General features: G+C 35.9%; 1 protein-coding gene and 1 pseudogene across 1 annotated transcript; both read right to left on the bottom strand.

Moving 5' to 3' along the window:
* Nucleotides 1-6,290: 6,290 nt before the first annotated feature.
* LOC116122743 (subtilisin-like protease SBT5.6) lies at nt 6,291-9,909 on the bottom strand. Its single transcript, XM_031408554.1, has 6 exons — nt 9,841-9,909; nt 9,548-9,731; nt 7,967-8,117; nt 7,543-7,576; nt 6,911-7,124; nt 6,291-6,823 (listed from the first exon to the last, which is right to left on the bottom strand). Exons 1-6 carry the CDS (start codon nt 9,907-9,909, stop codon nt 6,291-6,293), a joined length of 1,185 nt encoding a protein of 394 aa, XP_031264414.1.
* A 10,492-nt stretch (nt 9,910-20,401) lies between these two features.
* On the bottom strand, nt 20,402-24,755 carry LOC116122742 (annotated as a pseudogene).
* Between the last annotated feature and the right edge of the window lie 3,187 nt (nt 24,756-27,942).

Raw genomic sequence — 27,942 nt, 5'->3', positions numbered from 1 at the left:
TCCTCTTCTCTACCCTAGACTTTTACTTCCCTCCCAGACCTAATTAGCTCTCGGCCACTCCAAAGAGTCATCACAGCCTTAGCTTATTCGGAGAATCCTCTCTGCTGAGAAGAACCACTAGGGTTACCTATGACTTGACTAGGTAATTGGCCTTGTTCTCTCCTATTGACTGCTTTGGCTATTTGACCAATCTGGGTCTCTAGCTTACTAATGGATTGGAAATGGGAATGTAGAAGTTGGGTATTCTACTCTAAATCCTGGAACCTAGCATTCATGTTGGCTTTCTGTTCCTGCATGGTTTGGAGCATTTGAGTCATCATTGATTCTAATGAACTAGACACTGGAGTAGGCTACTGAACGGGAGGTGGGAACCTAGGTTGGATGGGTGATTGGATTGAAGGTTGCTCCCTATAATTGCCTTGCTGATTGGAAGGATTGTTCCTATATGGCATATTATTAGGGACATTCTGAGGTGGTTGTGGCTTCTTTGAAAAATTAGGGTGGTTATGCCACCCAGGATTGTACGTGTTCAAGTACGGATCGTTTTGTCTCTGGAAGCCTTAAGCAACTTGCACTTGCTCCTCAAAAGAGTCAGGGGCAAGTTCCTCAATCGGATGGTCAAGAGTGGAGTGCATGACAAAAACATCCTGGTTTGCCTTCTAAGATGATTGTGTAGAGGGTTGCCCTTGTATAGATACAAACTGATCAAAACGGTGGGCCAACACCTCTAACTTGGAACTAATGTCATCTAACAGTGACACCTCATACACGCCACCCTTCTTGGATGGCTGCCCTGAGATAGGCATTCTAGACACAGAAATGTGGTGCATTGAATTTTCACTTAAGGTCTCGAAGAGTTGCCATAACTCATTCTCGTCCTTGTGCATAAATGTTCCTCCACAAGAGGCGTCTACCATATTCCTATGTCTCTCGGTCAGTCCGTCATAGAAACTACGAACTAATTGCCACCTAGGGACTGCGTGATGGGGACACTTCCTAAGCATTTCCTTCAAATGTTCCCAACTCTCATAAAATTCCTCGCCATCAAGTTGAGCGAAACTAGTAATGGCTCGTCGTATGCTGTTGGTTTTACCAATGGGATAATACTTTTTTAGGAATCCTTCTTGCATTTGGGTCCAAGAGATAATAGACCCTGCTGTCAAAGAATTAAGCCACTATTTAGCTCGATCCTTAAGTGAAAATGGGAACAAAATTAAGTGCACGACATCTTCATTCACATGTTGAAGTCTAACTATGGAGCAAACCTCTAAAAAATCATCTAAGTGTTTGTATGGCTCCTCATTTAAATTCTCATGTTAAATTGACAACAATTGGATGACACTAGTTTTGATCTCATAGTGTTGTGTCTGGACATTGAGGATACAGCTAGGTTGGTGGTCAAAGGCTAGTGGAATGCAAATGGCTATATAAGCTGAATGAGGGCATCAACAAGACTGACCCACCAAGATATAAGGCTAGGTTGGTGGTCAAAGGCTACACACAAAGGGCATATATCGACTTTATTGAAAATTTCTCACCTGTTGTTAAATTTAAAACTATAAGGTTGATGTTATCTATAGTAGCACATTACGATCTAAAGTTAGAGCAGTTAGATGTAAAAACTGCATTTTTGCATGGGGCATTAGAAGAGCAGATTTATATGAGTCAACCTATAGGGTTTAGGGATAAATACCTTCCTAACCATGTATGTTTGTTGCATAAATCTTTGTATGTACTGAAACAATCACCTAGGCAATGGTACAAGAGGTTTGACTCTTTCATAGTGGGTATAGGTTTCACTAGGAGTGATTATGATAACTGTTTCTATTTTGCATATTTTGATAACAATCCTATTTATTTGCTCTTGTATGTTGATGACATGCTATTAATTAGTAAATCCAAGGCCCATATTGATGAATTGAAGGGAAAATCGAATGCTAAATTTGACATGCTGTACAAAGAAGATATTAGTAATGCTAATAGAAAGAAACAAGAAAAATTATAGCTTAAAACTCCATCAATTGCCTTACCTACAGAAACTAGTGCTAAAGTTTGGAATAAATGACTCTAAATGTGCCACCATGCCCCTAGCTAGCCATTTCATCCTTAGTAAGGCTCAAAGCCCAAAAACTGAAGCTGAAATGTTAAAGATGGAATCTATACCGTATGCAAATGCAATAGACTCTATCATGTATGCTATGATTAGTACAAGACCTAACTTATCCTATTCAATATCCCTGTTAAGTAGGTTCATGTCAAACCCTGGATGTGAACACTGAAGTGCTTTAAAATGGCTACTTAGATACATTAGAAGCACTGTGCATGTTGGTTTGAATTTCTGTAAAAGAAACTCCTCACTTGATCTTGTTGGGTATGTAAACTCTGATTTTGCAGGTGATAGGGATTCAAGGAAGTCCACAACAGCCTTCCATTTTACCTTGGGAGGAAACTGTATCAGCTGGAAGTCTTAGTTATAGCCACTGGTAGCACTGTCCACAACTAAAGCAGAATATGTGGTTGTAATCGATGCATTCAAAGAAGTCATATGGCTTTAATGATTCTTAAGAGAGGCCAAGCTACTGAATGGAATAGTGACTATCTATTCAGACAGTCAGAGTGTCATTCACTTGGGAAAGAATCTCGTATACCATGAAAGGATAAACACGTAGATGTAAGATACCATTTTGTAAGGGATATGATCTCAAAAAGAGAGATGAGCCTTATGAAGATCCCCACTGAAAATAACCCTGCAGACATGGGAACAAAGGTTGTAACACTTACAAAGTTCAAGCATTGCTTGAACTTATTGCATGTGGAATAACCAATTAAAGCTAAGAAGAAATATGGAAAATACTTGCTACTCTGAAGAAGATTCTGCTAGAGAAACAGCCACAGACTTCAAGGTGGAGATTGTTAAATGGTGAAGTCTGCGACACCGTTTAAAGCCAAGTGAAACGTTGCCGTTTTGTTCAGTAAACTCAAATTAATCTCAGCCCTTCGATGAATGCAAGATCTGACGGCTCCAGTTCACTCAGCAATCAAAGGTATAAAAGAACCTCTTATTTGTCATTTTAAGCAACATTCTCAATTTTTCTTCTCTCTGTAGAACGCGATTGTAACCTAGTTGTTAGGGCTTGTCACTCGATTGTTCTTCTTGTGTGAATCTTCCTAGAGTCTTGTTGAGGGTTGTGACTTCCTTCAAGGGTAGTGAGTTCTCTAGTGATTATTCAGGTTTGCGGTGAAAAAAGGGAAAGGTGAGTGAATGATTGTGTTGATTGCAGTGAGTGTGGTTTGATTGTAATCTGTAACATTGAGGCTTTAATTATAGTGCAGCGAGTCTCCATATTCTGGAGCTCACTATGGACGTAGCTTGTTTGATGTTAAACAAGTGGACCATGGTATATTGTGGTGTTGATTCTTGATTCTTTACTGTTGGTTTGTGTTTGAGTAATTAGTGTTTAGGTTTGAGAAATTAGGCTTAGTTTACAATAGGTCCTTATCCCAAGTCCCCAGGCATTATATATGATATGTCTTTAACACTTTATATATAATGTTTGCTAATCTTACCTCCAATAATGAATCAATATGTTATATTCTTACCATTATAGGTGATATATATTGTAATTATATATCTTGTAGTTCTAATGATGAGTATTTACACTTGCGTAAAGTATATCTTAACAATTCAAAAAATTCAAAACGGTCCTCCTTTTATTTGGTAGGGTATGGCTAATTTTTTTTTTTTTTTAATGACCAAGGGTAGCATGATCAGGGGTATTCAGGTCAACTTACGCGTATCTCAACTAGTCTCCTAAAACCCTGAAGGTATCGATCGGATAAGAACTCTCTTGAACAATACACCCAATAGTCCCTATTGAATCACTCGGCCACCCAGAAGTAGTTGGTACCGCGAAGGGTCCTTTCAAAGTTAGTTAAAAATGTTAAGGTCAGTGTATATGACATAGGATTAATTCTAAGATTACATAACTTCTCATGTGTTGGACGACTACACTCATTACCAATTTACCATCCTTAAAGCGTTAAGTTAGGTACAATTATAAAATAATTATTCAAAAAATATGTATGGGTTATTAATTAAACATCTATTTAATAAAATAAAGAGTTTTGTGTGGACTGCACACAATGATAATGGGATATTTCTGTTTTAGATTTCAATTTTTAAATATGGTTTGGCTAATCAAGAGATTGATATAAACACCAACAAGATAAAGAGATAAACTTGGTCCAAACTCATGATTGGAGAAGGAATCAATCACCGATATTTGTGGTCTTTTACCGTTAAAATTAAGTGTATGTAAATTATATTATGATCCACAAAGGATGTCAAAAAACAAGTATGATCTTATAGGGTATTCCGTTATCCTGAGGATTAAACAGTCTCTCATGTGAGTCTTGATACCTTAAAAAAGAAAAATACATGAGCTTAGATTATTATCATTATATAATTAAATTTGGCAATGGGACTTCTATTTAAAGAAAATTAAAAAGTTTTTCAAATTATTAATAAAAAAAACAACTGTCGTGAAGTGTCCCTCTGATTGGTCCAATCCAATTGCTATTGTGTTGATAGAGTTAAGAGGGTCTACTATAAAAAATGAGAGCAAAACAAGCAAAACATGGCAATAGGAGTAAAACATGTCAACTTTAAAGAGAAATCAATTCAGGATAATGTTTGTAAAAGAAAAGAATCCTATCCCATCATCTATGTAACGTTGATTAATTTGAGGGTCTAGGTCCAATGGTGGCTTAGAAACGACAACAGATCGAATCTAAGGCGTGAACCAGATATTTTGCTTTGACCCTATGCGCAACTGTTTATATAATGTCAAATTAATTGCTTAGGTCCTTATCCCAAGTCCCCAGATATTATGTATGATATGTCTCTAACACTTTGCCTATAATATTAGCTAATCCCTACCCAAACAATGACTCAATGACACTCTCCTAGCTATAGACTTTTAAAATACTATTTTATTATTCAAATTTATATTCCGTCTGATTTCGACATTGTTATATATATAGTCATTGATGTAAAAGATTACATATTAATTGGATGCATTTTGTGGATTTTTTTTTTTTTAATATTATGAGCAATGACATAATTAAAATGCTAAATTGGGATAATAGGTTTGGTCCAACATCTACGTTGAGAGTTGAGAGCAACTAGCAAATTCCATGCGTTATATGGATTTAGTAGTCACTATATATATATAAATCGCTACTTATCCGACGTATCAAGACACCTCCTCTCTTTTTCAACTCATCTGTCTTCATGTTCTTCTTTATTAGCTGTATCTTTCATGCCATTGACATAAATGTAAACCTCTTTATTCTTTTAGATGCATACGTTATAATGTATACATATATATATAAGACAAGGGATGATAGAATATCTAACGGCAAAAGAACAAAAAAACAAACCCCTTCAAATTGTCAAAACCGTGGGCTGTTCCATTTTGGAAATTGGTTTACTCTATCGCTACATATTATAGCCAGCCATACACCAAAATGCTATACAGATTCTACTGTTTTGGAGACAGATACTTTTCTGGCTATTAACATCTATAGTATAATGTCATGCAAATAAAGGTAATATATAATTAATGCCTAAACAAAGAATGCTGAAAACCAGAACGAAGACTTGTAAATATTCCTCATAGTGCCCAGCTGTTGAAAATAACCATTACTCAGCAAGAAAAATATCAGTTTTGGGAAAATTTATTATAGTGTCAATATGCATTATATATTCCAATCGCGAAATTGTTGTGAACAGCTTACAGCTAATGAATCAAGTACAATCTTATCAACACATTTGCTTATTGTTATCACCATACACCATTTCAAGGAAAAAGAACTCTTAACTGAAACTTTTCGCCAAGAAGTTTGTTAATAGGCAGTCCAATGATAAGACGAGGATTGTCTATAGCCTCAACCCATGATTTACCTAGAAGGTCAGGAAAGTGGGTTGCTATATATATATATATATATATTATGTTTAGAACTTTTAGAACTATTTCGACTAGTTTTGATGTTTGATTTGTGTGTTGTATACTTATAATTTAATTATAAATGTCATTACTCATTATATATATATATAGTTTTAAATAATCTACTAAATACTATAATATATTAGTTTGTATAAAAATTTATAATTATACTATTATTTATTTTTCAAATATACGAAAGAAGAATACATTTACCCATACCTCTACTTAAAATTATTCCAACCTTTAAAGGTTTCATACGTCTCTATGCTTCTGTAAGAAAAATTATTTTAAAGATATTGCCATGGGACTTACAACACTTAGATTACCACTAGTCCAAGAGTACGAGCCAAAGCCATAGTAAGATTTCAGATACTCGCTTCCAGCTACCGCTCTTATTGTAAGGGTGAAGCTTAAAATCTGGCCAACTTGCTGAAATTGCAAAACATTTGGAGTGGCATCTACAGTGATTCCCTTTGGTGGTTTCGCAATGAAGTTGTACACAGTGTTGGCAACACTGCCAACATGAGTAACTCTCCTGTTAACAACTGCAGTGCCTGTAAGACCACGAATAGCAAGTGATGGATAATTGAGGTTGAACAATGGTTCTTGTGGACACTTATATGATGGATCAATTGCTTCAGTGGATCCGCCGAGGTTGCAAATGTAATGAAGGTAGTCATCATATGAGGCGTCGTATATAAGACCAGGGTCTGCTGCCTCTACAGGACGGAACTGCCCGCATCCCATCATAAAAGGACTGGCAAGATTGCCATGTTCATCAGTTATTGACGAGCCTTGGTTGTTTATCGTTGAGGCTGCAAGATAAGATGTATCATTTTAATGTAAAACATCCGCGAAATGACTATTTTCGTATAATTAAGCTGTTTTCTCTTAAAGTTTACCTGTGGTCATAATGGCGGATCTTATGGCGGCACTACTCCAATCAGGATGCAAAGCTTTAATAAGTGTGGCTGAAGCAGCAATATGAGGGGCAGCCATAGAAGTTCCTGATTGTAAATTATAAGTGACATTACGGTTATCAAATACATCTCCTGAAACTGATGTCCCCTCGCTCCACGCTGCCAATATATTCAATCCTGGAGCCGTGATGTCAGTCTGTAAAAGAAAAAATAAAATGAGAGATATATTGAAACAAAGAGTGAATCTTAACAGTGTAAAATAGATATAAGCAAAGCCAGTTTCCGAAGTTATATTACCTTGAATATTAGGATCAAAGGATTAGTCCTCTGCTAGAGAAGGAAGTCACGTTGGGTGCTACCCGTATAACATTGTCCTGTTTTATTGAATAAAACTGCCTGTGGATTCTTGGTAGACTTGATGTATTGAATAATTTTAAGCACATCGGAGGAGGAGACTTCAGTTGTGGAAGAACATGAGTGTCGTATACTGCTCTATCTCCCATTACTGGAAGGTTTCCTAAAATTAACCTACACCTCCCGCTCTCTTCACTTCCATCCCCTGCGCAATTCCGATTCTATAGTCCCTACCATGCACACCACTATATTTCCTTTACTTTCTCAGGTGCAAGAGAACCAGGGAGGCAATTTCTGCAATATTTATTAATAAACAATTGTATTACATAGTGTTGACAAAATTTAATTTGAACTAATAAAATAGGTGTAAAAATTACGCTGCTAAATCTTGTCAACTCCGGGAACAACCACATCTGCTGCATATACTAGTGTTCTATTTTGATCATCAAGCTCGTAATTAGGAGTGGCCGTTCGTCCCTAATAATTCGTTCCAAAAGAAAAGAATAATTAAAACAAACACAACCATGAACAAGAATCAAGCAATCGCAACAAGTTAAAATAATTTAAATCTTTACTATAACTGCGACGCCATTTGCCAGAATAACAGCCGAAGAAAATCACGATCGATGGAGCTAGCAGCAACTGTTATAACCACGTGGTAATTGACACGTTTCCCAGGCTGACCTGCATTTCCAGCTGCACATGCGACCAAAATTGTTTTTCACCGCCATTAAAGCTCCAATTGCTATAGGATCTTTCTCTATAGGAAGAGGTTGTGAACTCCCAAGGCCAAGGAGATACTCAGCACTCACTTTATCACCAATGGCATCTATGGCTGCAGTATATCTTCCTCAAAACAGCATTCTCCCGGAATTCTCTCTGTTAGGGACTAACCAACATACTTATAGATGGCTAGGCGGGCCAATGACGCCCCGCCGGTGGCTGCGCCACCTGCTAACCCCATTAGAGAAGCTTCACAACTTGGCGGCCGGCCACCGTGGACGCTGTGTGAGTGCCTGGCCAATCATGTCACGTGGCGAACGGGATTCCAACGTCTCGTTGAGGCGCCCGTAGTGTTTCTCATAACCTTTCAAGTAGTACCTTGCTCCAACGATCTTGCTATAAAACGTTAATAGAGTAATTCAAGATTAATTATAATCATGACGGATTTAAGCTAATTCATTGAAATGTAATCACTGTGTAACAGTTATACAAGATCTCATAGAAATAAAAGGTATATAATTACAGATTATCATGGAAAGTAGAAAAATCACTTACTTACTACAATGGAATCTGTCATAGTAAATGCCAGCTTGACAGACTCTCCCCGAATATTGGTGAAGCGGGTTTCATGTCTTGGTCACTAAAACTCTTTGATTCTGGCCATATACCTAATAAAAAATCAACATTATCAAGTTTCCGAGAAAACTAAGCAGGGATCCGAGTCAAATGAGGAATATCATATGAAAACAAAGACGATAATGTTTGTTTTAATATGAAAAATTCAGGATATTATTGGAAATTACAACCTTTATGAATTATGTCATTTTGAATTTTTTCTCTTTTATATCTTTAAATTATGTGTTTGATATGCATGCACTGTCTTTGTAATTGTACGTTAGTAATAACTTTGTAATACACCAACATGCCACGAACTTCGGTCTTTTTTTTTTTTTTTTTTTTTTTGATCTTATCCCTGGGTATGTTATGTGATAGGATGTCTTGTATTTGTGTTCTTTGCTACTCTTCTCCTCTTGTCTCATATCCTTAACGTATTTAGATAGATAAATAAGAGGAGTTTAGGTTCTCAGTCTTTTAGGTTTATATTTTGTTCTTAACTTAGGATATGTCCTAGGTAGGATGTCGATTTTTTTATGACTCCGCTGTACATTCTTTCTCTCTTCTTATGATACTATTTACTTACAATAAAAATAAAATAAAATAATAACACCTTAATATTATAGACTTTCTTTGAAATATATGTTGATATTAGCTTTTTACGTACCGTATCCACGACCCCACATGATATCTTGGCATCATCGTTTGTTGTTTAAGATGTTTTTCTTATTTGGGATTGGATCAACACCATCATCGGGTAAGCCTACGAATTCCCATGATCTTGTAGTCAGCAACTTGTACTTCTGTGGGTCGCTTTTATACACTGATGCCACTCCTTCAATTTCTGTCCAATATAATTAAACATACTTGTTATATATGAGTTCAAACTAAGAGCTTTGAGAAAGATGATGGTCTGGTTTTGTTTACCAGAAAGCTTGGAAGCCTCGTCAGGGGTGAGCTCTGCCGCGAAGCCATTGAAGCTGTATTTGTAACTGTAAAGACGAGAAGCCTTAGCTTCTCCCTCGTCGTTTTTCACAGAGAGCAAATATGAGTGGTGGGTGTCCTCTATCTCATGCAATGATTTTTGTTCACGAATGCGCACTATATAGACCTGTGATTGATTCAAATCATATTTATTATTCATATGAATTAACATTCATTAAAATTCTTTTTCTCAAAATGAACTAAAGAGATGCAATAGTAATGTGAGTGAAATTAACCTGTTTTTGATCAGCACATAAGACTAACAGAGGGAGAAGACACAGAAGATATGCAAAGACACTCCCCATGGTTGTAATCGTAAGGGTGAATTAACTTGTAATGATCATGGCGTATTTATATTTGAGATTAAAGCAAATTTTGCATACCGAAATGCCAAAAAAAAAAAACAAAACTGAAACAATTTCCCACTGTGATCCATTGATTTCTTTTAGAAAAATTATAAGTAGGTTTCCTATTGTAGTATTGTTACGTAACTTCTTTTTGTTCCTGGTTATTAAAATTACAATATCAACCACCCATTTGTGGAATCCGGTCTTGAATTTAAGTTATACCAAAGAGTTGGCTGTTAAGAAATATAAGGTTATTTTGTTTTATTGTTTATTAAGGGTAGAATAGTATTTTCATTATTTCTCTGTCTTTTCAGTTTCCTTTGTTTAGCTTATGTATAGTTTCTTTGTATTTAGGTTAAATCATTCTTTTATATTCGATTGCATTGTGCAGTACCAATGAAACCCTAACTTCATCTTTTTTTTTTATTTCTTTGGATTGTTTAACATTGGCCGGTTACCATTTCAAACAAAAAATAAAAAAAAATAAAAAAATAAAAAAATAAAAAAAGAATATCTTTTACTAGTTATGATTGTTAAATTATATTTTAAGCTCTAATTTGTTATTAATAAAAAAAATGTATGATTTTTAATTTTAAACTCTAATATTATCAAAACATAACTTTGTTTCGCATGCATTTGAACTTTATGGAGATTGTATATCGTATTGTAGGTTGAATTGAGGTGGATTTTATGTGTAAAAATATGAAATATATATATATATTTTTATGATTATGGGTGTTCGGGTTAGTTCGTGCATATTTTTACTAATCTCTCAGGATCTTGAAATTAAGGGTCAGATAAGAACTCTAGTAACTACCTTTATTAANTTCAACAAATCGCTTTTTGAACTGATGAATTTCGATTAAGCGAGGTGAATAGTTTGTGGGGCTTGTTTTGCGAAATTTCAATTTTTAAAAACTTTCATTATTTCTATTCGGCCCACATATGTTTTAATCTTTTCATTTTAACCCATTTTACGTGTTTAATTAATCCTAACTATGCCACGTCATCTTCTCTAAATTAAAAAAAATTTATAAACAGTTTCATGGCCATTTTCTTAAATCCAAACTTGGGATGACCGGCCAGCTAAATTTTCTTAAATAATATTTACAATGGGCAGAGCTGCTAAAAATTTAAGCTAAGAAAAACACACCTTCTGTAGAAAGTGTCCAATCCACACTTTATATGATCATCATGACATGCAAGATAAGATTATAGATGTAATTAAAATGGGTGCAATTGCATCCCACACTTCTTTAAATGAAATTAATTCTCCTGTTCCTAGGTTCTCATTACAAATTTTTGGGCTTTTGCTTTGGTACACAAGAAATCACATCTATGGTATGAAGTATACTTTCTTGGTACATGCAGGTATTTGCAGACATGGAGGAGCTGGGTGTAAAACCAGATGAAGATACTGTCCAGAGGGTTGCTCTTGCCTTTCAAAAACTAGGTGAAGAAGAGAAACGGAAGTTGGTTCTTGAAAAATACCACTGTAGATGGAAGTACATACACTTTAAAGGGGAAAGAGTGAAAGTGAGAAGAGATGTATGGGATTACAATGATTCGACAAATTGAAGCACTAGGGGCTTTCTATTTCCTACCATCTTTTCTTCGGATTTGACAGGGCAAATTTTGGAAACCTAGCTGTTGCTACTGTTTGAAATTTAACTTGAAATCTCTTTAATACCCACGACTTTCTCTGTAAGAAATATTATCTGGTCTCAGGAGATTCCTTGTCTGTAAACCTGAAGAGTAGCAGCCTCTTTCACAAGAAGTTTCAACTTTTTCTGCCCTGGTAAAGGGAATATGTAAAGAAATTTCGGAGGAGTAATGTAATCACAACGAAATAAAGTTATATTTAAGATATGACTTATACCAATTACTAGTGTATCCTAGGGTCCTTTATATCTCGAGAATGTATTTTAGGGGTTGTGTTTTCCATTAACATTGCAGCTCTCATAGAGATATTGGATTGGTTATATGTGATGGTACTTGGTTGACTACCTTCTTTTTTTTTTTTTTTTTTTTTTTTTTTTTTGTTTGTGAGAAGCTTGCTGTGCTCTTTTGTTCAGTTTGTGGCTTTTGTGATTTTTTCATGTTTGTTAGACTTTTGGTCTTTTGCTTGGGGTATGTTTTTGTATCTTTGTAGTATGATTTGTTCCATATATTTAATTTTAAAAAAAAAGTTGAGAACATTTTGTTATGAAAGCCCCAAAAATTACATAAGATGTCAGAATTTTACTTTGAAAGGGCACCATACTTCCTTGTTTTCTCTAATTTGGACAATTACGGTAAACAATTTAAAAAAAAAGCTACTTTATGCTAAAGCTATAGCCATGGGACTTCTACATTGTGAGTACCATCATTCCCGAGTACCCCCAAAGCATACTCATTTTTGAGATACTTTCTCGCCATTCCACTCTGCTTCACTTTAAAGTAAAGCTCTTTTTCTGGCCGAATGGTTGAAGAACAGCACACTCGAAGTGGCCTTAACAGAGATTCCCAACGGTGGTTTTGAACTAAAGAAGTGAGACACTCTGCCATTACCACCAACATTATGACTGTCCTTGTAAATCACAGTGCCATTGAGTTTAGGGAATAGCAATGATGGATAATGAGGTTGATGGTGATGGTGATTTTGTGGACACTGAATTTGGTTCTGGTTTATCTGTTCCGAGCTGCAAAGGTACAGAAGGTAGTTTCGTGTAAGCATCGTATACAAGACCAGGGTGTCTACTGCTTTTTAGGACGAAAATGGCCTGATCAACATAAAAGGAGTTGCGAATTTGCCCAGTTGATCTGTTATGGCTTGCCCTCGTTGTTTCTATCATTCGCGAACATTAATTGGCCATTTTAGAGTTAAACATAGTTTGGTTCACATGAGAAATCTATTAATGTGATAAGTGTGTAAATTACCGTGGTCATGATGGCAGATCTTACAGCGGCACTGCTCCATTCGGGAATGACAGTTTGAGAATGCCAGCAAACAGCAGCACATGAGTGGGTAAGCATAGAAGTTCCTGAATCAAAATTATACTTGAACAAATCGTTATCGAAAGATAATTTTGTAACTGAATCTCCCTCGCTCCATGCTGCCATATATTCAATCCGGAGCCGTGGAGGATTCGTCACAGAGAAACGAAAATTAACAGATAAAGAGTACATCAACTTAAAACACAATTCAATGTCCAACTTTTATTACCTTGAGAAGTTAGGATCATTGGATTAGGACCCCTAACTAGTGAAAGAAGCCATGGATTGGGCAGGCTGAGAGTTGAACACTGTTTTTCCACGATTGATAATCGCTGTTGGATTCTGTAGCTTATTATTGAATAATTTTATTGGCATCATGGAGGACACTGCAGTTCCTGGAAGGACATGAAAATCAAAGGGAGTTCATCTCCAGAAGCTGCAGTGTTTCCTATTAATAACACTGCACCTCCAGCCCTCTTCACTTCTCTCCCCTTTCCAACTCTCATTCAAGCACTCTCATGCACAAAACCACTTTTCCTTTTACCTTTTGGATCAGAGAACCCGGGAGGCATTGCCTGGACCACAATCAAACATATTTTATCAGACATCAATGGTATTGAAAGATCTACAAACAATACAGGAAAGGAAAGATTACGCGATTCATCTTGGCAACTCTAGGAACAACCACATCTGGTGCGTATACTAATGATGTTTCTTCTCAACCCGTAAGGAGTTGTTTCTCCCTAAAAAAATGCATATATCAAGTTAAGAAAAGCATGATATGAAAGCATAAGAATCAAACTTAGTCAATAGAAAACATTGCTAATCACCACGATTGTCAAGCCATTTCCTAACACGAGAGGCCTCAAGATATCACGGTCCAAGGAGCTAGCACCAACTGTGATCATCACGGATAATAGTTGGACATGTAGCCGGGGCAGGACCTGAATTTCCAGTGCACAAGCGACCACAATGTTCTGTTTGGCCGCATGTAATGCACCATTAGCTATAGCATCTTCAGCAAAAGCGAGAGGTCTTGAGGACCCAATTGAGATACTCATCACATCAACTCCATCTCTAATGGCATCGTCTATGCCCGCCAACATATTCTTCTGTAAGAAGTGTGCCAACCACCTTTCTCTTCGCTGAGGATAGCCAACAGGCTTGTATATGGCTAGGCGGCCAACGGGGCGCCCCCGGAGGCAGTGGCCACGTGCAAGCCCGAAAACAGAAACGTTAGCGACACGGCGGCCAGCCACCGTTGATGCCTGTGTGGGTGCCATGCCGTCCACTGTCACGCTGGCGAACGGTAGTCCAATGTGTCATTAAGGCGCCCCCCCAATGCATGCTCATAACCTTTCAAGTAGGACCTAGCTCCAATGATCTTGCTGTAAAAACGTAAAAATAAGAGTTAATGTGAAATTACAATAGAATTGATTAATTCTTATTTAATTTCACCATTTCCTGTTATTGCAATTGCAGCAATAATTGAAAAAGGAAAGAGACATACAGGACAGAGTGATTACCACAACAAATGCAGGGGATGGGGGCATCCAAGTAAGAGACAATTACAATAGGGAAAAAGAAGCAAGAATAATAATAATGGATGGTCAGCTACTCTTTGTATAATACTGATAAAGTCGTCTTTTTATATACAAAATTATTATAAGAATCTAACAAGATCCATGCTGTCACTGAAAATACCCACTTTGGCGCTTGGAAATGGCCACAAAAAGGACCTGATGGTCAAGTCGACAATCTAAAGTTTATGGCTTAATTAATATTGAAAAAGTCAATCCTTAAAAGAACCTACAAAAAAGTATACAAATGCAAAAAAACAAAAAAAAAACAACGAAAAAAGAGAAAGAGGAGAAGAAAAGAGACGAGAAAGAGAAATGATGAAGGTGAAGGTGGAGGTTATCTTTGTATGCCTCCTTTGTAACTTCATATAAAACTAGCACTTGATTAACATGGGCTGCGGCCTATTTCCAATTCCCAAACCCATCACATGTAAATTCAGTAGATATTGCAATTTCTTTTTCTCGGTTGAGAGGTAAAGATTCCAAAAACTTTAGCAAAGGAATTTAGTCAAAAAGTTGTTAATTGCACTAGGGTTCAGGGATGACAATGATTAAGGTTTAGTGTATATGTAGACCCCAAAATATCATACTTTTTCCTAATTATTATCTAAACTCTAAACCCATTATTATGGGTTTGTACCAAACTCTATGGGTTTGTAACAAACTCATCACCATTATTTATTTATTTTTATTTTTTTTATGATCAGGGTTTCGAGCCAGTTTGCATGTACCTCTATTAGTTTCCATAGACAATTAAATACTTTACAAGTCTAGTGTTCCAAGGTAAGCTACAAATATAGTAGGTGACTACAAGATTCAAATCCAGGAAGTCAATTAAATAAACAAACTTTCTTAACTACCAGACCAACCATTTGGGGTATACCAAACTCATCTCAAACCATTACCAAACCTTCCGATTAGATATTGGTATTCTCGGATTTAAGGGTCAAATTATCTTCCCTATTCACTTTTAGACTATATGGTTAACACGTTTACCAATGAAATGAGAACATATTTGATTCCATAAGTAATGGTCCCTTCAAAAGCAAGGGAGATATCACTTTCTTTATTCTATCAATGGCACTTCCTTTGTCAGCACATTTTAAATAAAAAACTGACGATAAATAAAGACATAAAATAACTTGTTTCTTGTTCCATTGATATCTTTAATCTGAAGATCCTTCTGAAATAATAGGTTTCATCCCTCCTCACATATTCACATGCAGATCCTTTATTTATTGCAGTAAAGTAAATAAAATAAAAGAAGACAAAGGAAAAAGAAATTGGAACACTCACCCATTGCAGTGAGAAGAGTCAAAAGCAACCCCAGTTTGGCAGATTCCCGTCCATGATTTTGGAACAGGTCCCATTCCTTCGTCATTAAAGCTCTCTGATTCTGGCCATATACCTAATTATAATAATAATAAACAAACTAACTTTCACGTGTAATCATATTTCTTAAAAAAACTTCATAAAATACAGAAATCGGAGCAAATTTTTTCTAGAAAATTGCAAAGAAGATAAGAGAAAGTCGCATGTAAAACAGAACATATGCAAACAAATTCAGCTTGATTTCAAATTAGTTTATAGTTTTTACCACTATCCAAGACGCAACTATTACTTCTTGTCCGTATTTGGCTTTTGATAAGAGGCCTTCTCCCATCTGGTAGTCATGTCTTCCTCTTCCTCCTTCTTCTCCCTCTTTTAATCCTTCTCCACCCTCGTTTAAGCCTACAAATTCCCATGATCTTGTTGTCTGTAATGTGTACAATCCTGGTTCGCTTTTATACACTGATACAACTTCTTCCAATTCTGTCAAATAATCATATACATATCAATTGTTTGCTGTGAGTGTCACAACAAAGAGAAAGTAAAACAAATTAAGAGATTAATTTGATTCCAACTTACCTGAAANTAATTCTAAGATCTTGGGGGATTAGTTAAGGTGCGCACGAACTAACCCAAACACCCCTAGTCATATATATATATATATATATGGCCATGTGGACTTGAATTCGGAAAACTATGTTAGATCCTCCTCTTGCTCTTTTACTATCAGGTCACCCCGTTATGGTTAATATAAAATAGTTATTTAAAAAAAAAATCTTTTATATTTATTTTTATAACGTTCTAAAGGGATAATAAAAGAGATAAAAGGGTATATTTATCTTACAAGTAACAAATTCCGGAAAAGTTATACAGAATTTATATAGAGATGGAATTTTGACTTGGAAGTCATTTATGTTCCTTTAATGAGCTTGAGCAAATTAAGACCAAACTATAAATAGGTTCCATATATATATATTTTTTCTATATGCTTCTGAAATCTGCATAATTACTGAAAATAATGAAAAACAAAACAAAAATTATGCAATAGCTATGGCCATGGGACTTGTAACAGTGTGTAAATCACATTCATCCAACTGTACGACCCAAAGCCATACAGAGTTTTGAGATACTCGCTTGCCATTCCACCTTCTGCTCTTACTGTAATGGTGAAGCTCAATTTGTCGCCAACATGGTTGAAGCTCAAAACACTCGGAGATGCGGTAACCAAACACTCCTTTTGGTGGTTTTGGTTTTGCATTAAATATGTACACATCGACAAGAGTGACTGTCCTGTTAACCACGGCAGTGCCATTAAGCTTAGCAATTGCCAGAGATGGATAATTGAGGTTATAGATAAAAATAAGAGCAAACGGCATATTCTCACTCAAGGTTTAGTAAAATCCTAAGTTGATATCATTGGTTGCATTTATTTTAGATTCATAACCTTAAATGAACATCATTGAAAACAGTGAATAGGGTCGGCAAGTGAAGGTATGAATTTTGTAGAGGAAATTATGGGGAGTTTAACGGTGATCTTGAAAATGATTTTAAACTTCAGAATTGGCCGAAAAAAGTCAAAAAGCGTCAGTTTGAACGCTAATAATAGAGCCATTTTTTTTGTTAATATAAGCTTGTCTTCTGCCAAAAAAAAGTGTCAATGCACTTTAGCGTGCTAACATGTGTTGTGTTATAGTGACAAGTTAGGAATATGTTAAAGTAAAAAAAACGATGTTACGTAAGAGTGAGAATCTAGAATAAATACAATCAAAGGTATTAACTTAGAATTTCGTTAAACATCTGGTGGAAATATGCCGTTTGCTCTAAAATTATTTTCCATTAAGTTATAGATGGTCAATAGTCACTAATCATCCCATCCCACGCATTAAGGGAATCACTTATCTTCTCCGAGTCTTTGGTCTTCACGAGCTTAAAACTCTTCAAATCATATCATTAACTCTGTCTATCAATTCTTTCTTTAATCCAATCGAGATGCAGCAAGATCAAACGAACTCTTAATATGATGTGAGTCAAAATAATCGAGGAGAGTAAAGATAAAAACCAATTCATTAAATGAACATGAATAATATGTCAATTATAGGACAACTACATATTTTGTACACATAGACCTAGCTTGAAACCCAATTTGGCAAAAAGGAAGAGAAAACACCAATTTGCAACAGTTAGTAAAATGAAATAATCTTTTTCTTATTTTCTTTTCCCCTCCAAATATGAATGTAATACGCAATACTTACAATTGATGCCAATGCTTGAAACACATCCAAAAAGAGAGGCTCACAGCTTATTTTGGAGAACAGATTGGTGTGTGTAAAATAGTGGACTGGGAACAAAAATTTAGTATGTTGTTTGCGAACAATCTTGCAACTGCTACACAATCACTACGGTGCTCAAATCTTCTGCATTCACCTAGTTAGTAAACACTCTGCGAGCTCCTTTAAAAGTAAGACGACGTCACTAGATGATCCAAGCAAATATCTTGCATGCGATCGCTTCCTTGAAACGGCACAAGAGAAGTAATTGTCACCCTTGAGGTCAAGTACCGAAGAACCTTCATTCACTATCTTCTATCATGCTTGGTAGCCGCCAAATACCACCGCCCAAGTAATTCGTGACTTTCTTTCTATGAAGACAAGGACCGTTGCTTCTTAAAATGAACCCTGGACTCACTTCACCCGTTGGTAACGTGGAACTGATGTCCCGAAATGATCAGCCACCTTGAGTCTTGTAAAGGAGGCGATTCGAAAGGAGCTCTGGCTCAAAAATGTATAGACATCTTCATCCTGAATCACAAAGTAAAATACAACTGTTTAGATTTTCAGGTTTATAATCAATCATCTATTGTTCTGGGCACGTTCCTGTTGTGAGTCAAAAGGCTAAAGGCTAAACCTTAATTGACTGACTTAGTCAATTGTTTGATAACCAAAACTCACCGTTTTGGTCTTATTTTTTGTTAAGTATATGTTTGTCAAAACTCCACCGTTTTGGAGTTTTAGTCTTCTTCCTAAATCGTACAAAAGAGCTTTACTCTCGTAAAGTTTTATCAGGTTCGTTAATAAGAATTTTCTTCTCTTCAACTGTTTTCGTCTTGTTTCTTGCATGTTCACACCTGTGGCTTTGGACTTCTTTCGAATTTAGTCTAACTAAACACAATGAAACCAGTGCATCTCTTTCAGATCATGTTTAACTAACTCCACAAAATCAGTGTCCAACATAAAGGTACACCTCTCGAGTATTAGACAACTATAAAGGAAATCTGAATCTTCCAGTCCATGACCAGATAAAGAACTGCTTCTAGTTCTTAAAAAATGTATATGTAATAGTTAAAGAAATGCAGGATAAGAAAAGATGCGGTCCAAGCCTGTTTCTTCTAAACCTTGATTGAAATAATTTTACAATGGGCAGAGCTGCTAAAAATTTAAGCCAGAAAAACACACTTCTGTAGAAGTGTCCAATGCACACTTATATGATCATCATGACATGCAAGATAAGATTATAGATGTAATTAAATGGTGGCAATTGCATCCCATGCTTCTTAAATGAAATTAATTCTCCTGTTCCTAGTTCTTATTACAACTTTTGGGCTTTTGCTTTGGTACACAAGAAATCACATCTATGGTATGAAGTATACTTTCTTGGTACATGCAGGTATTGCGACATGGAGGAGCTGGGTGTAAAACCAGATAAAGATACTGTCCAGAGGGTTGCTCTTGCCTTTCAAAAACTAGGTGAAGAGAGAAACGGAAGTTGGTTCTTGAAAAACCAGTGTAGATGGAAGTACATACACTTTAAAGGGGAAAGAGTGAAAGTGAGAAGAGTGTATGGGATTATAATGATTCGACAACTGAAGCACTAGGGGCTTTCTTTTCCTACATCTTTTCTTCGGATTTGACAGGGAAAATTTGGAAACCTAGCTGTTGCTACTGTTTGAAATTTAACTTGAAATCTCTTTAATACCCATGACTTTTTCTGTAAGAATATTATCTGGTCTTAGGGATTCCTTGTCTGTAAACCTGAGAGTAGCAGCCTCTTTCACAAGAAGTTTCAACTTTTTCTTCCCTAGTAAAGGGAATATGTAAAGAAATTTCTGAGGACTAATGTAATCACACAAAATAAAGTTATATTTAAGATATGTTTATACCATTACTAGTGTATCCTAGGTGGTTCTTTATATCTCGAGAATGTATTTTAGGGGTTGTGTTTTCCATTAACATTGCAGCTCTCACATAGATATTAGATTGGTTTATGTGATGGCACTTGGTTGACTACCTTTTTTTTTTTTTTTTTTTTTTTTTTTTTTTTTTTGTGAAGCTTGCGTGCTCTTTTGTGCAGTTTGTGGCTTTTGTGGATTTTTTCATGTTTGCTTGAGACTTTTGGTCTTTGCTTGGGGTATGTTTTGTATCTTTGTATATTGATTTTGTTCTATATTTAATTTTAAAAAAAAAGTTGAGAACATTTTGTATGAAAGCCCCAAAAATTACATAAAGATGTCAGAATTTTACTTTGAAGGGCACATATCTCCTCTGTTTCTCTAATTTGGACAATTACGGTAAACAATTAAAAAAAAAGCTACTTTATGCTAAAGCTATAGCCATGGGACTTCTAACATTGTGGAGTCCATCATTCCACGAGTACCACCCAAGCCATACTCATTTTTGAGATCTTTCTCGCCATTCCACCTCTGCTTCACTTTAATAGTAAAGCTCTTTTTCTGGCCGACATGGTTGAAGAACAGCACACTCGAAGTGGCCTTAACAGAGATTCCCAACGGTGGTTTTGAACTAAAGAAGTAGACACTCTTGCCATTACCACCAACATTAGTGACTGTCCTTTAACAATCACAGTGCCATTGAGTTTAGGAATAGCAAGTGATGGATAATTGAGGTTGACTGGTGAGGGTGGATTTTGTGGACACTTGAATTTTGGTTCTGGTTTATCTGTTCCGATGCTGCAAAGGTACAGAAGGTAGTCTTCGTGTGAAGCATCGTATACAAGACCAGGGTCTACTGCTTTTTTAGGACGAAAATGGCCTGATCCGAACATAAAAGGATTGCGAATTTGCCCAGTTGATCTGTTATGGCTTGCCCTCGGTTTTTCTCAATTCGGCTGCAACATTAATTGGCCATTTTAGAGTTAAACATAGTTTGGTTCACATGAGAAATCTATTAATGTGATAAAGTGTGTAAATTTACCAGTGGTCATGATGGCAGATCTTACAGCGGCACTGCTCCATTCGGGATGCACAGCTTTGAGAAGTGCAGCAACAGCAGCCACATGAGGGGTAGCCATAGAAGTTCCTGAATCAAAATTATACTTAACAAATCGCTTATCGAAAGATAATTTTGTAACTGAATCTCCCTCGCTCCATGCTGCCAATATATCAATCCTGGAGCCGTGATGTCAGGCTGCACAGAGAAACTGAAAATTAACAGAGTAAAGAGATACATCAACTTAAAACAAATTCAATGTCCCAACTTTTATTACCTTGAGAAGATTAGGATCAATGGATTAGGACCCCTACTAGTGAAAGAAGCCATGGATTGGGCAGGCTGAGAGTTGAACACTGTTTTTCCACGATTGATAATCGCTGTTGGATTCTTGGTAGCTTTGATGTATTGAATAATTTTATTGGCATCATTGGAGGACACTGCAGTTCCTGGAAGGACATGAAAATCAAAGGGCAGTTCATCTCCAGAAGCTGCAGTGTTTCCTAATATATAACCTGCACTCCAGCCCTCTTCACTTCTCTCCCCTTTCCAACTCTCATTCCAAGCACTCTCATGCACAAAACCACTTTTCCTTTTACCTTTTTAGGATCAAGAGAACCCGGGAGGCATTGCCTGGACACACAATCAAACATATTTTTATCAGAATCAATGTGTATTGATTAAAGAATCATACAAAAAATACAAGGAAAGGAAAGATTAGCTGATTCATTCTTGGCAACTCAGGAACAACCACACTTGGTGCGTATACTAATGGATGTTTCTTCTCAAGCCCGTAAGGAGTTGTTTCTCCCTAAAATTAAATGACATATATTCAAGTTAAGAAAAGCATATATGAAAGCATAAGAATCAAACTTAGTCAATAGAAAACATTGGCTAATCACCACGATGTCAAGCCATTTCCTAACACGAGAGGCCCAAGATCACGGTCCAAGGAGCTAGCACCAACTGTGATCATCCACGGATAATAGTTGGACAATGTAGCCGGGGCAGGACCTGAATTTCCAGCTGCACAAGCGACACAATGTTCTGTTTGGCCGCATGTAATGCACCATTAGCTATAGCATCTTCAGCAAAAGCGAGAGGTCTTGAGGACCCAATGAGATACTCATCACATCAACTCCATCTCTAATGGCATCGTCTATGCCCGCCAACATATCTCTGTAAGACGTGTTGCCAACCACCTTCTCTTCCTGAGGGATAGCCCACAGGCTTTGTATATGGCTAGGCGGGCCAACGGGGCGCCCCCGGAGGCAGTGCCACGTGCAAGCCCGAAAACAGAAACGTTAGCGACACGGCGGCCAGCCACCGTTGATGCCGTGTGGGTGCCATGGCGTCCATGTCACGTGGCGAACGGTAGTCCAATGTGTCATTAAGGCGCCCCCCAATGCATGCTCATAACCTTTCAAGTATACCTAGCTCCAATGATCTTGCTGTAAAAACGTAAAAATAAAGAGTAATGTGAAATTACAATAGAATTGATTAAATTCTTAATTTTAATTCACCATTTCCTCGTTTATTGCAATTGCAGCAATTTGAAAAAGGAAAGAGACATCAGGGACAGAGTGATTTAACACAACAAATGCAGGGGATGGGGGCATCCAGTAATAGACAATTACAATAGGTGAAAAAAGCCAAGAATAATATAATGGATGGTCAGATACTTTGTATAATACTGATAAAGTCGTCTTTTTTTTATACAAAATTATTATAAGAATCCAAAAAGATCCATGCTGTCACTGAAAATACCCACTTTGCGCTTTGGAAATGGCCAACAAAAAGGACCTGATGGTCAAGTCGACAATCTAAAGTTTATGGCTTAATTAATATTGAAAAAGTCAATCCTTACAAAGAAGCCTACAAAAAAGTATACAAAGTGAAACAAAAAACAAAAAAAACGAAAAAAGAGAAAGAGAGAGAAAGAGAGAGAAAGAGAAATGATGAAGGTGAAGGATGAGGTTATCTTTGTATGCCTCCTTTGTAGACTTCATTAAAAACTAGCACTTTGATTAACATTCCCATTCCCAATCCCAAACCCATCACATGTAAATTCAGTAGATATTGCAATTTCTTTTTCTCGGTTGAGAGGTAAAGATTCCAAAAACTTTAGCAAAGGGAATTTAGTCAAAAAGTTGTTATGCACTAGGGTTCGGATGACAAGATTAAGGTTTAGTGTATATGTAGACCCCAAAATATCATACTTTTTCCAATTATTATCTAAACTCTAAACCCATTATTATGGGTTTGTACCAAACTCTATGGGTTTGTAACAAACTCATCACCATTATTTATTTATTTTTATTTTTTTTATGATCAGGGTTTCGAGCCAGTTTGCATGTACCTCTATTAGTTTCCATAGACAATTAAATACTTTACAAGTCTAGTGTTCCAAGGTAAGCTACAAATATAGTAGGTGATACAAGATTCAAATCCAGGAAGTCAATTAAATAAACAAACTTTCTTAACTACAGACCAACCATTTGGGGTATACCAAACTCATCTCAAACCATTACCAAACCTTCCGATTAGATATGGTTTTCTCGGATTTAAGGGTCAAATTATCTTCCCTATTCACTTTTAGACTATATGGTTAACACGTTTACCAATGAAATGAGAACATATTGATTCCATAAGTAATGGTCCCTTCAACAAGAGTATACTTTCTTTATCTATCAATGGCACTTCCTTTGTCAGCACATTTTAAATAAAAAACTGACGATAAATAAAGACATAAATAACTTGTTTCTTGTTCCATTGATATCTTTAATCTGAAGATCCTTCTGAATAATAGGTTTCATCCTCCTCAATACATTCACACATACCTCCTTTTTATTGCAGTAAAGTAAATAAAATAAAAGAAGACAAGGAAAAAGAAATTGGAACACTCACCCATTGCAGTGAGAAGAGTCAAAAGCAACCCCAGTTTGGCAGATTCCCGTCCATGATTTTGGAACAGGTCCCACTTCCTTCGTCATTAAGCTCTCTGATTCTGGCCATATACCTAATTATAATAATAATAAACAAACTAACTTTCACGTGTAATCATATTTCTTAAAAAAACTTCATAAAATACAGAAATCGGAGCAAATTTTTTCTAGAAAATTGCAAAGAATAAGAGAAAGTCGCATGTAAAACAGAACATATGCAAACATTCAGCTTGATTTCAAATTAGTTTATAGTTTTACCACTATCCAAGACGCAACTATTACTTCTTGTCCGTTATTTGGCTTTGATAAGAGGCCTTCTCCCATCTGGTAGTCATGTCTTCCCTTTCTCCTTCTTCTCCCTCTTTTAATCCTTCTCCACCCTCGTTTAAGCCTACAAATTCCCATGATCTTGTTGTCTGTAGTGTACATCTGGTTCGCTTTTATACACTGATACAACTTCTCCAATTCTGTCAAATAACATATACTTCATTGTTTGCTGTGGTGTCACAACAAAGAGAAAGTAAACAAATTAAGAGATTAATTTGATTCCAACTTACCTGAAAGTTTGGAGGCTTCATCTGAATTGAGCACTGCGGCCAAGCCATTGATGCTGTTTGGTAACTGTAAAGACGAAAGCCTTAGCTTCTTCCTCATTGTTTTTCACAGAGAGCAATATGAATGGTGGGTGTCTTCTATCCATGCAATGCTTTTTCTCCATTGTGTCCACGAAACTGAACTATGTGACCTGTCATCATTCAAATTAACCATATAGTATATTTCATATACACAATAATCAAACACTTCTTGGCTAAAAACAAGCAAAAAAAAAAAAAAAAAAAAAGAGACTGCAAAAGACTTACGTTTTTTTCTTCACAAGAGGTAATGAGGAAGAAGAAAAAGAGCGAATAGAAAGATATTGATATTGTTCATGGTTGGTAATTATATATCTTGTAGTTCTGATGAGGATATTTATACTTGCGTAAAGTTTCTTAACAATTCAAAAATTCAGAACGGTCCCCTTTTATCAAGTAGGGATGGCTAATTTTTTTTTTTTTTTTTTCCCATGACTAGGGTTAGCATGACCAGGGTATTTAGGTCAACTGCGCGCACCTTAACTAATCTCCCAGACCTTGGAATTATCGATCGAATAAGAGCTCTTTTAAGTAATACATCTAAGAGTTCCATCGATCATTCGGCCACCCAGAAGTAGTTGGTACCAGCCAAGTGTCCTTTCAAAGTTAGTTAAAAATGTTAAGGTCAATGTATATGACATAAGATAATTCTAAGATTACATAACTTCTCATGTGTTGGACTACTACACTCATTACAATTCCCATCCTTAAAGCGTTAAGTTGGTACAATTATAAAAAATTATTCAGAAAATATTTATGAGTTATTGATTAAACATCTATTTATTCTAAGATTACATAACTCCTCATGTGTTGGACTACTACACTCATTACCATTTACCATCCTTAAAGCGTTAAGTTAGGTACAATTTAAATAATTATTGAAAATATGGATGAGTTATTGATTAAACATCTATTTAATCAAATAAAGAGTTTTTGTGTGGATTGCACACAATTATAATGGGATATTACTGTTTTAGATTTCAATTTTTAAATATGGTTTGAATAATCAAGAGATTGATACAAACACCAACAGGATAAAGAGATAACTTGGTCCAAACTCATGATTGGAGAAGCAATCAATCACCGATATTTGTGGTCTTTTACCTTTAAAATTAAGTGTATGCAAATTATATTATGATCCTGTTGTAAAGGATGTCAAAAAACAAGTATGATCTTGTAGGGTATTCCGTTACCCTGAGGATTAGACAGTCTTTAACATGAGTCTCGATACCTTAAAAAAAAAATCCTGAGCTTGGATTATTATCATTATATAATTAAATTTGGCAATGGGACTTCTATTTAAAGAAAATTAAAAAGTTTTTCAAATTATTAATAAAAAAAAACAACTGTCGTGAAGTGTCCCTCTGATTGGTCCAATCTATTGTGTCGATAGAGTTAAGAGGGTCTACCATCAAAAGTGAGAGCAAAACATGGCAATAGGAGTAAAATATGTCAACTTTAAAGAGAAATCAATTCAGGATAATGTTTGTAAAAGAAAAGAATCCTATCCCATCATCCATGTAACGTTGAATTTTAACTACAGTACAGGGTCAAAGTAGCTATTTGGAAGCACTTTTATATAACTTCCAAAGCTTGAGGTTTTGGGTGGAAGATGATGGAATAGAAACGACAACAGCTCGAATCTAAGGCGTGAACTAGAGATTTTGCTTTGACCCTATGCGCAATTGTTTATATAATGTCAAATTAATTGCTTAGGTCCTTATCCCAAGTCCCCAGATATTATATATGATATGTCTCTAACACTTTACATATAATATTAGCTAATCTCACCCCCAACAATAGACCACTATGTTATATTCTTTCCATTATATATATATATATATATATATATATATAGTAAACGACTTTTTCCTACCCAAACAATGACTTAATGATACTTTTCCACCTACCGACTTTTAAAATATCATTTTATTATTCAAATTTATATTTCCTTTCTGATTTCGATATCGTTGCGACCTCTCACTACCACCATTCTCTTTCCCAATCATCACTCACTAAAACCTCTCACACCTTACTCCCATTGATCCCCCCAATCACTGGCAATTAAGTGATTAGGGTTTGTGCAGCTGTCTCTCCCAATTAAAATTCCGATTAATCATAACTACCAAAATCTAGCCTTCTACTACTAAAAGACTCATCGCCTTCCTCTCTTCAAAAACCACAACAGTCTGGATTGAGTTTACTCGCTTTTTGTCGTCTGAATATAAATTTAGATAGTAAAATAATATTCTAAAAGTCTGTGGATAGAAAAGTGTTATTTAAGCCATTATTTGGGTCGAAAAAAGTTATATATATAGTCCTCCATACAAAAGATTACATACTGATTGGATGCATTTTGTGGATTTTTTTTTTTAATATTATGAGCAATGACATAATTAAAATGCTAAATTGAGATAATAGGTTTGGTCCAACATCTACGTCGAGTGTTGAGAGCAACTAGCAAATTCCATGCATTATATGGATTATGTAGTCACTATATATATAAATCGCTACTTATCCGACGTATCAAGACACCTCCTCTCTTTTTCAACTCATCTGTCTTCATGTTCTTCTTTATTAACTGTATCTTTCATGCCACTGACATAAATGTAAACCTCTTTATCTTTTAGATGAATACGTTATAATGTATTCATATATATAAGACAAGGGATGATAGAATATCCAACTGCAAAAGAACAAAAAACACAAACCCCTTCAAATTGTCAAAACCGTGGGCTGTTCCATTTTGGAAATTGGTTTGTGTTAGTAAAAGGTCATTTGTGTAATTGCAGCATGTTGCACTCTTAACTTTACTCTTTTACTTTACTGCAAGGTCAAAGCAGCTCTCTTTCTCTTAATATAAAAGAGAAGCTAAACACCTGTACGCGAATTAATTTCAATTTTATCAGATCTGCAGTTTTCTTCAAAGTTCTCTTTACTCTTTCTTTCTTCTTTCTTTGAAACTTTCATGGTATCAGAGCCTAAGACAAACGTCTATGGCTGAGATTCCTGGAAAATTCCAATCATCTAACAACATGGAGAAATTGATTAGCAATTCCACTAGTTTCCACTCTTCTGCTTTCTCATCAAGTCTTCAAGTGATTAGTCCGAAATTGACAAGGGATAACTACAGAGACAACTATCAATTTTGGCGATCTCAAGTATTATCTGATGTAGGAGCTCACGAACTTGAGGAACACTTGACCGGTCTTGATCCTTGTCCTGAAGCTCTGATTGTCTCCGATGAAGAGTCCTCATCTAATTTGAGTGTGAAAAGTTCGATGGAAACCCTAGCCAGAGAGAAGAT

Source organism: Pistacia vera, unplaced genomic scaffold (genome assembly GCF_008641045.1).
Source record: "Pistacia vera cultivar Batoury unplaced genomic scaffold, PisVer_v2 Contig137, whole genome shotgun sequence".
Classification (NCBI taxonomy): domain Eukaryota; kingdom Viridiplantae; phylum Streptophyta; class Magnoliopsida; order Sapindales; family Anacardiaceae; genus Pistacia; species Pistacia vera.
This window is presented reverse-complemented; position numbering and strand designations above follow the sequence as displayed.

Excerpts from the sequence above, each read along its gene's own strand:
- LOC116122743 (XM_031408554.1), bottom strand. The coding sequence starts at position 9,909 with ATGGGGAGTGTCTTTGCATATCTTCTGTGTCTTCTCCCTCTGTTAGTC. Across the intron at positions 9,732-9,840 it reads TATGTGCTGATCAAAAACAG|GTCTATATAGTGCGCATTCG; the intron begins GTTAATTTCACT and ends AATCAATCACAG. Across the intron at positions 7,125-7,542 it reads GTTCTCTTGCACCTGAGAAA|ACTGACATCACGGCTCCAGG; the intron begins GTAAAGGAAATA and ends TTTCTTTTACAG.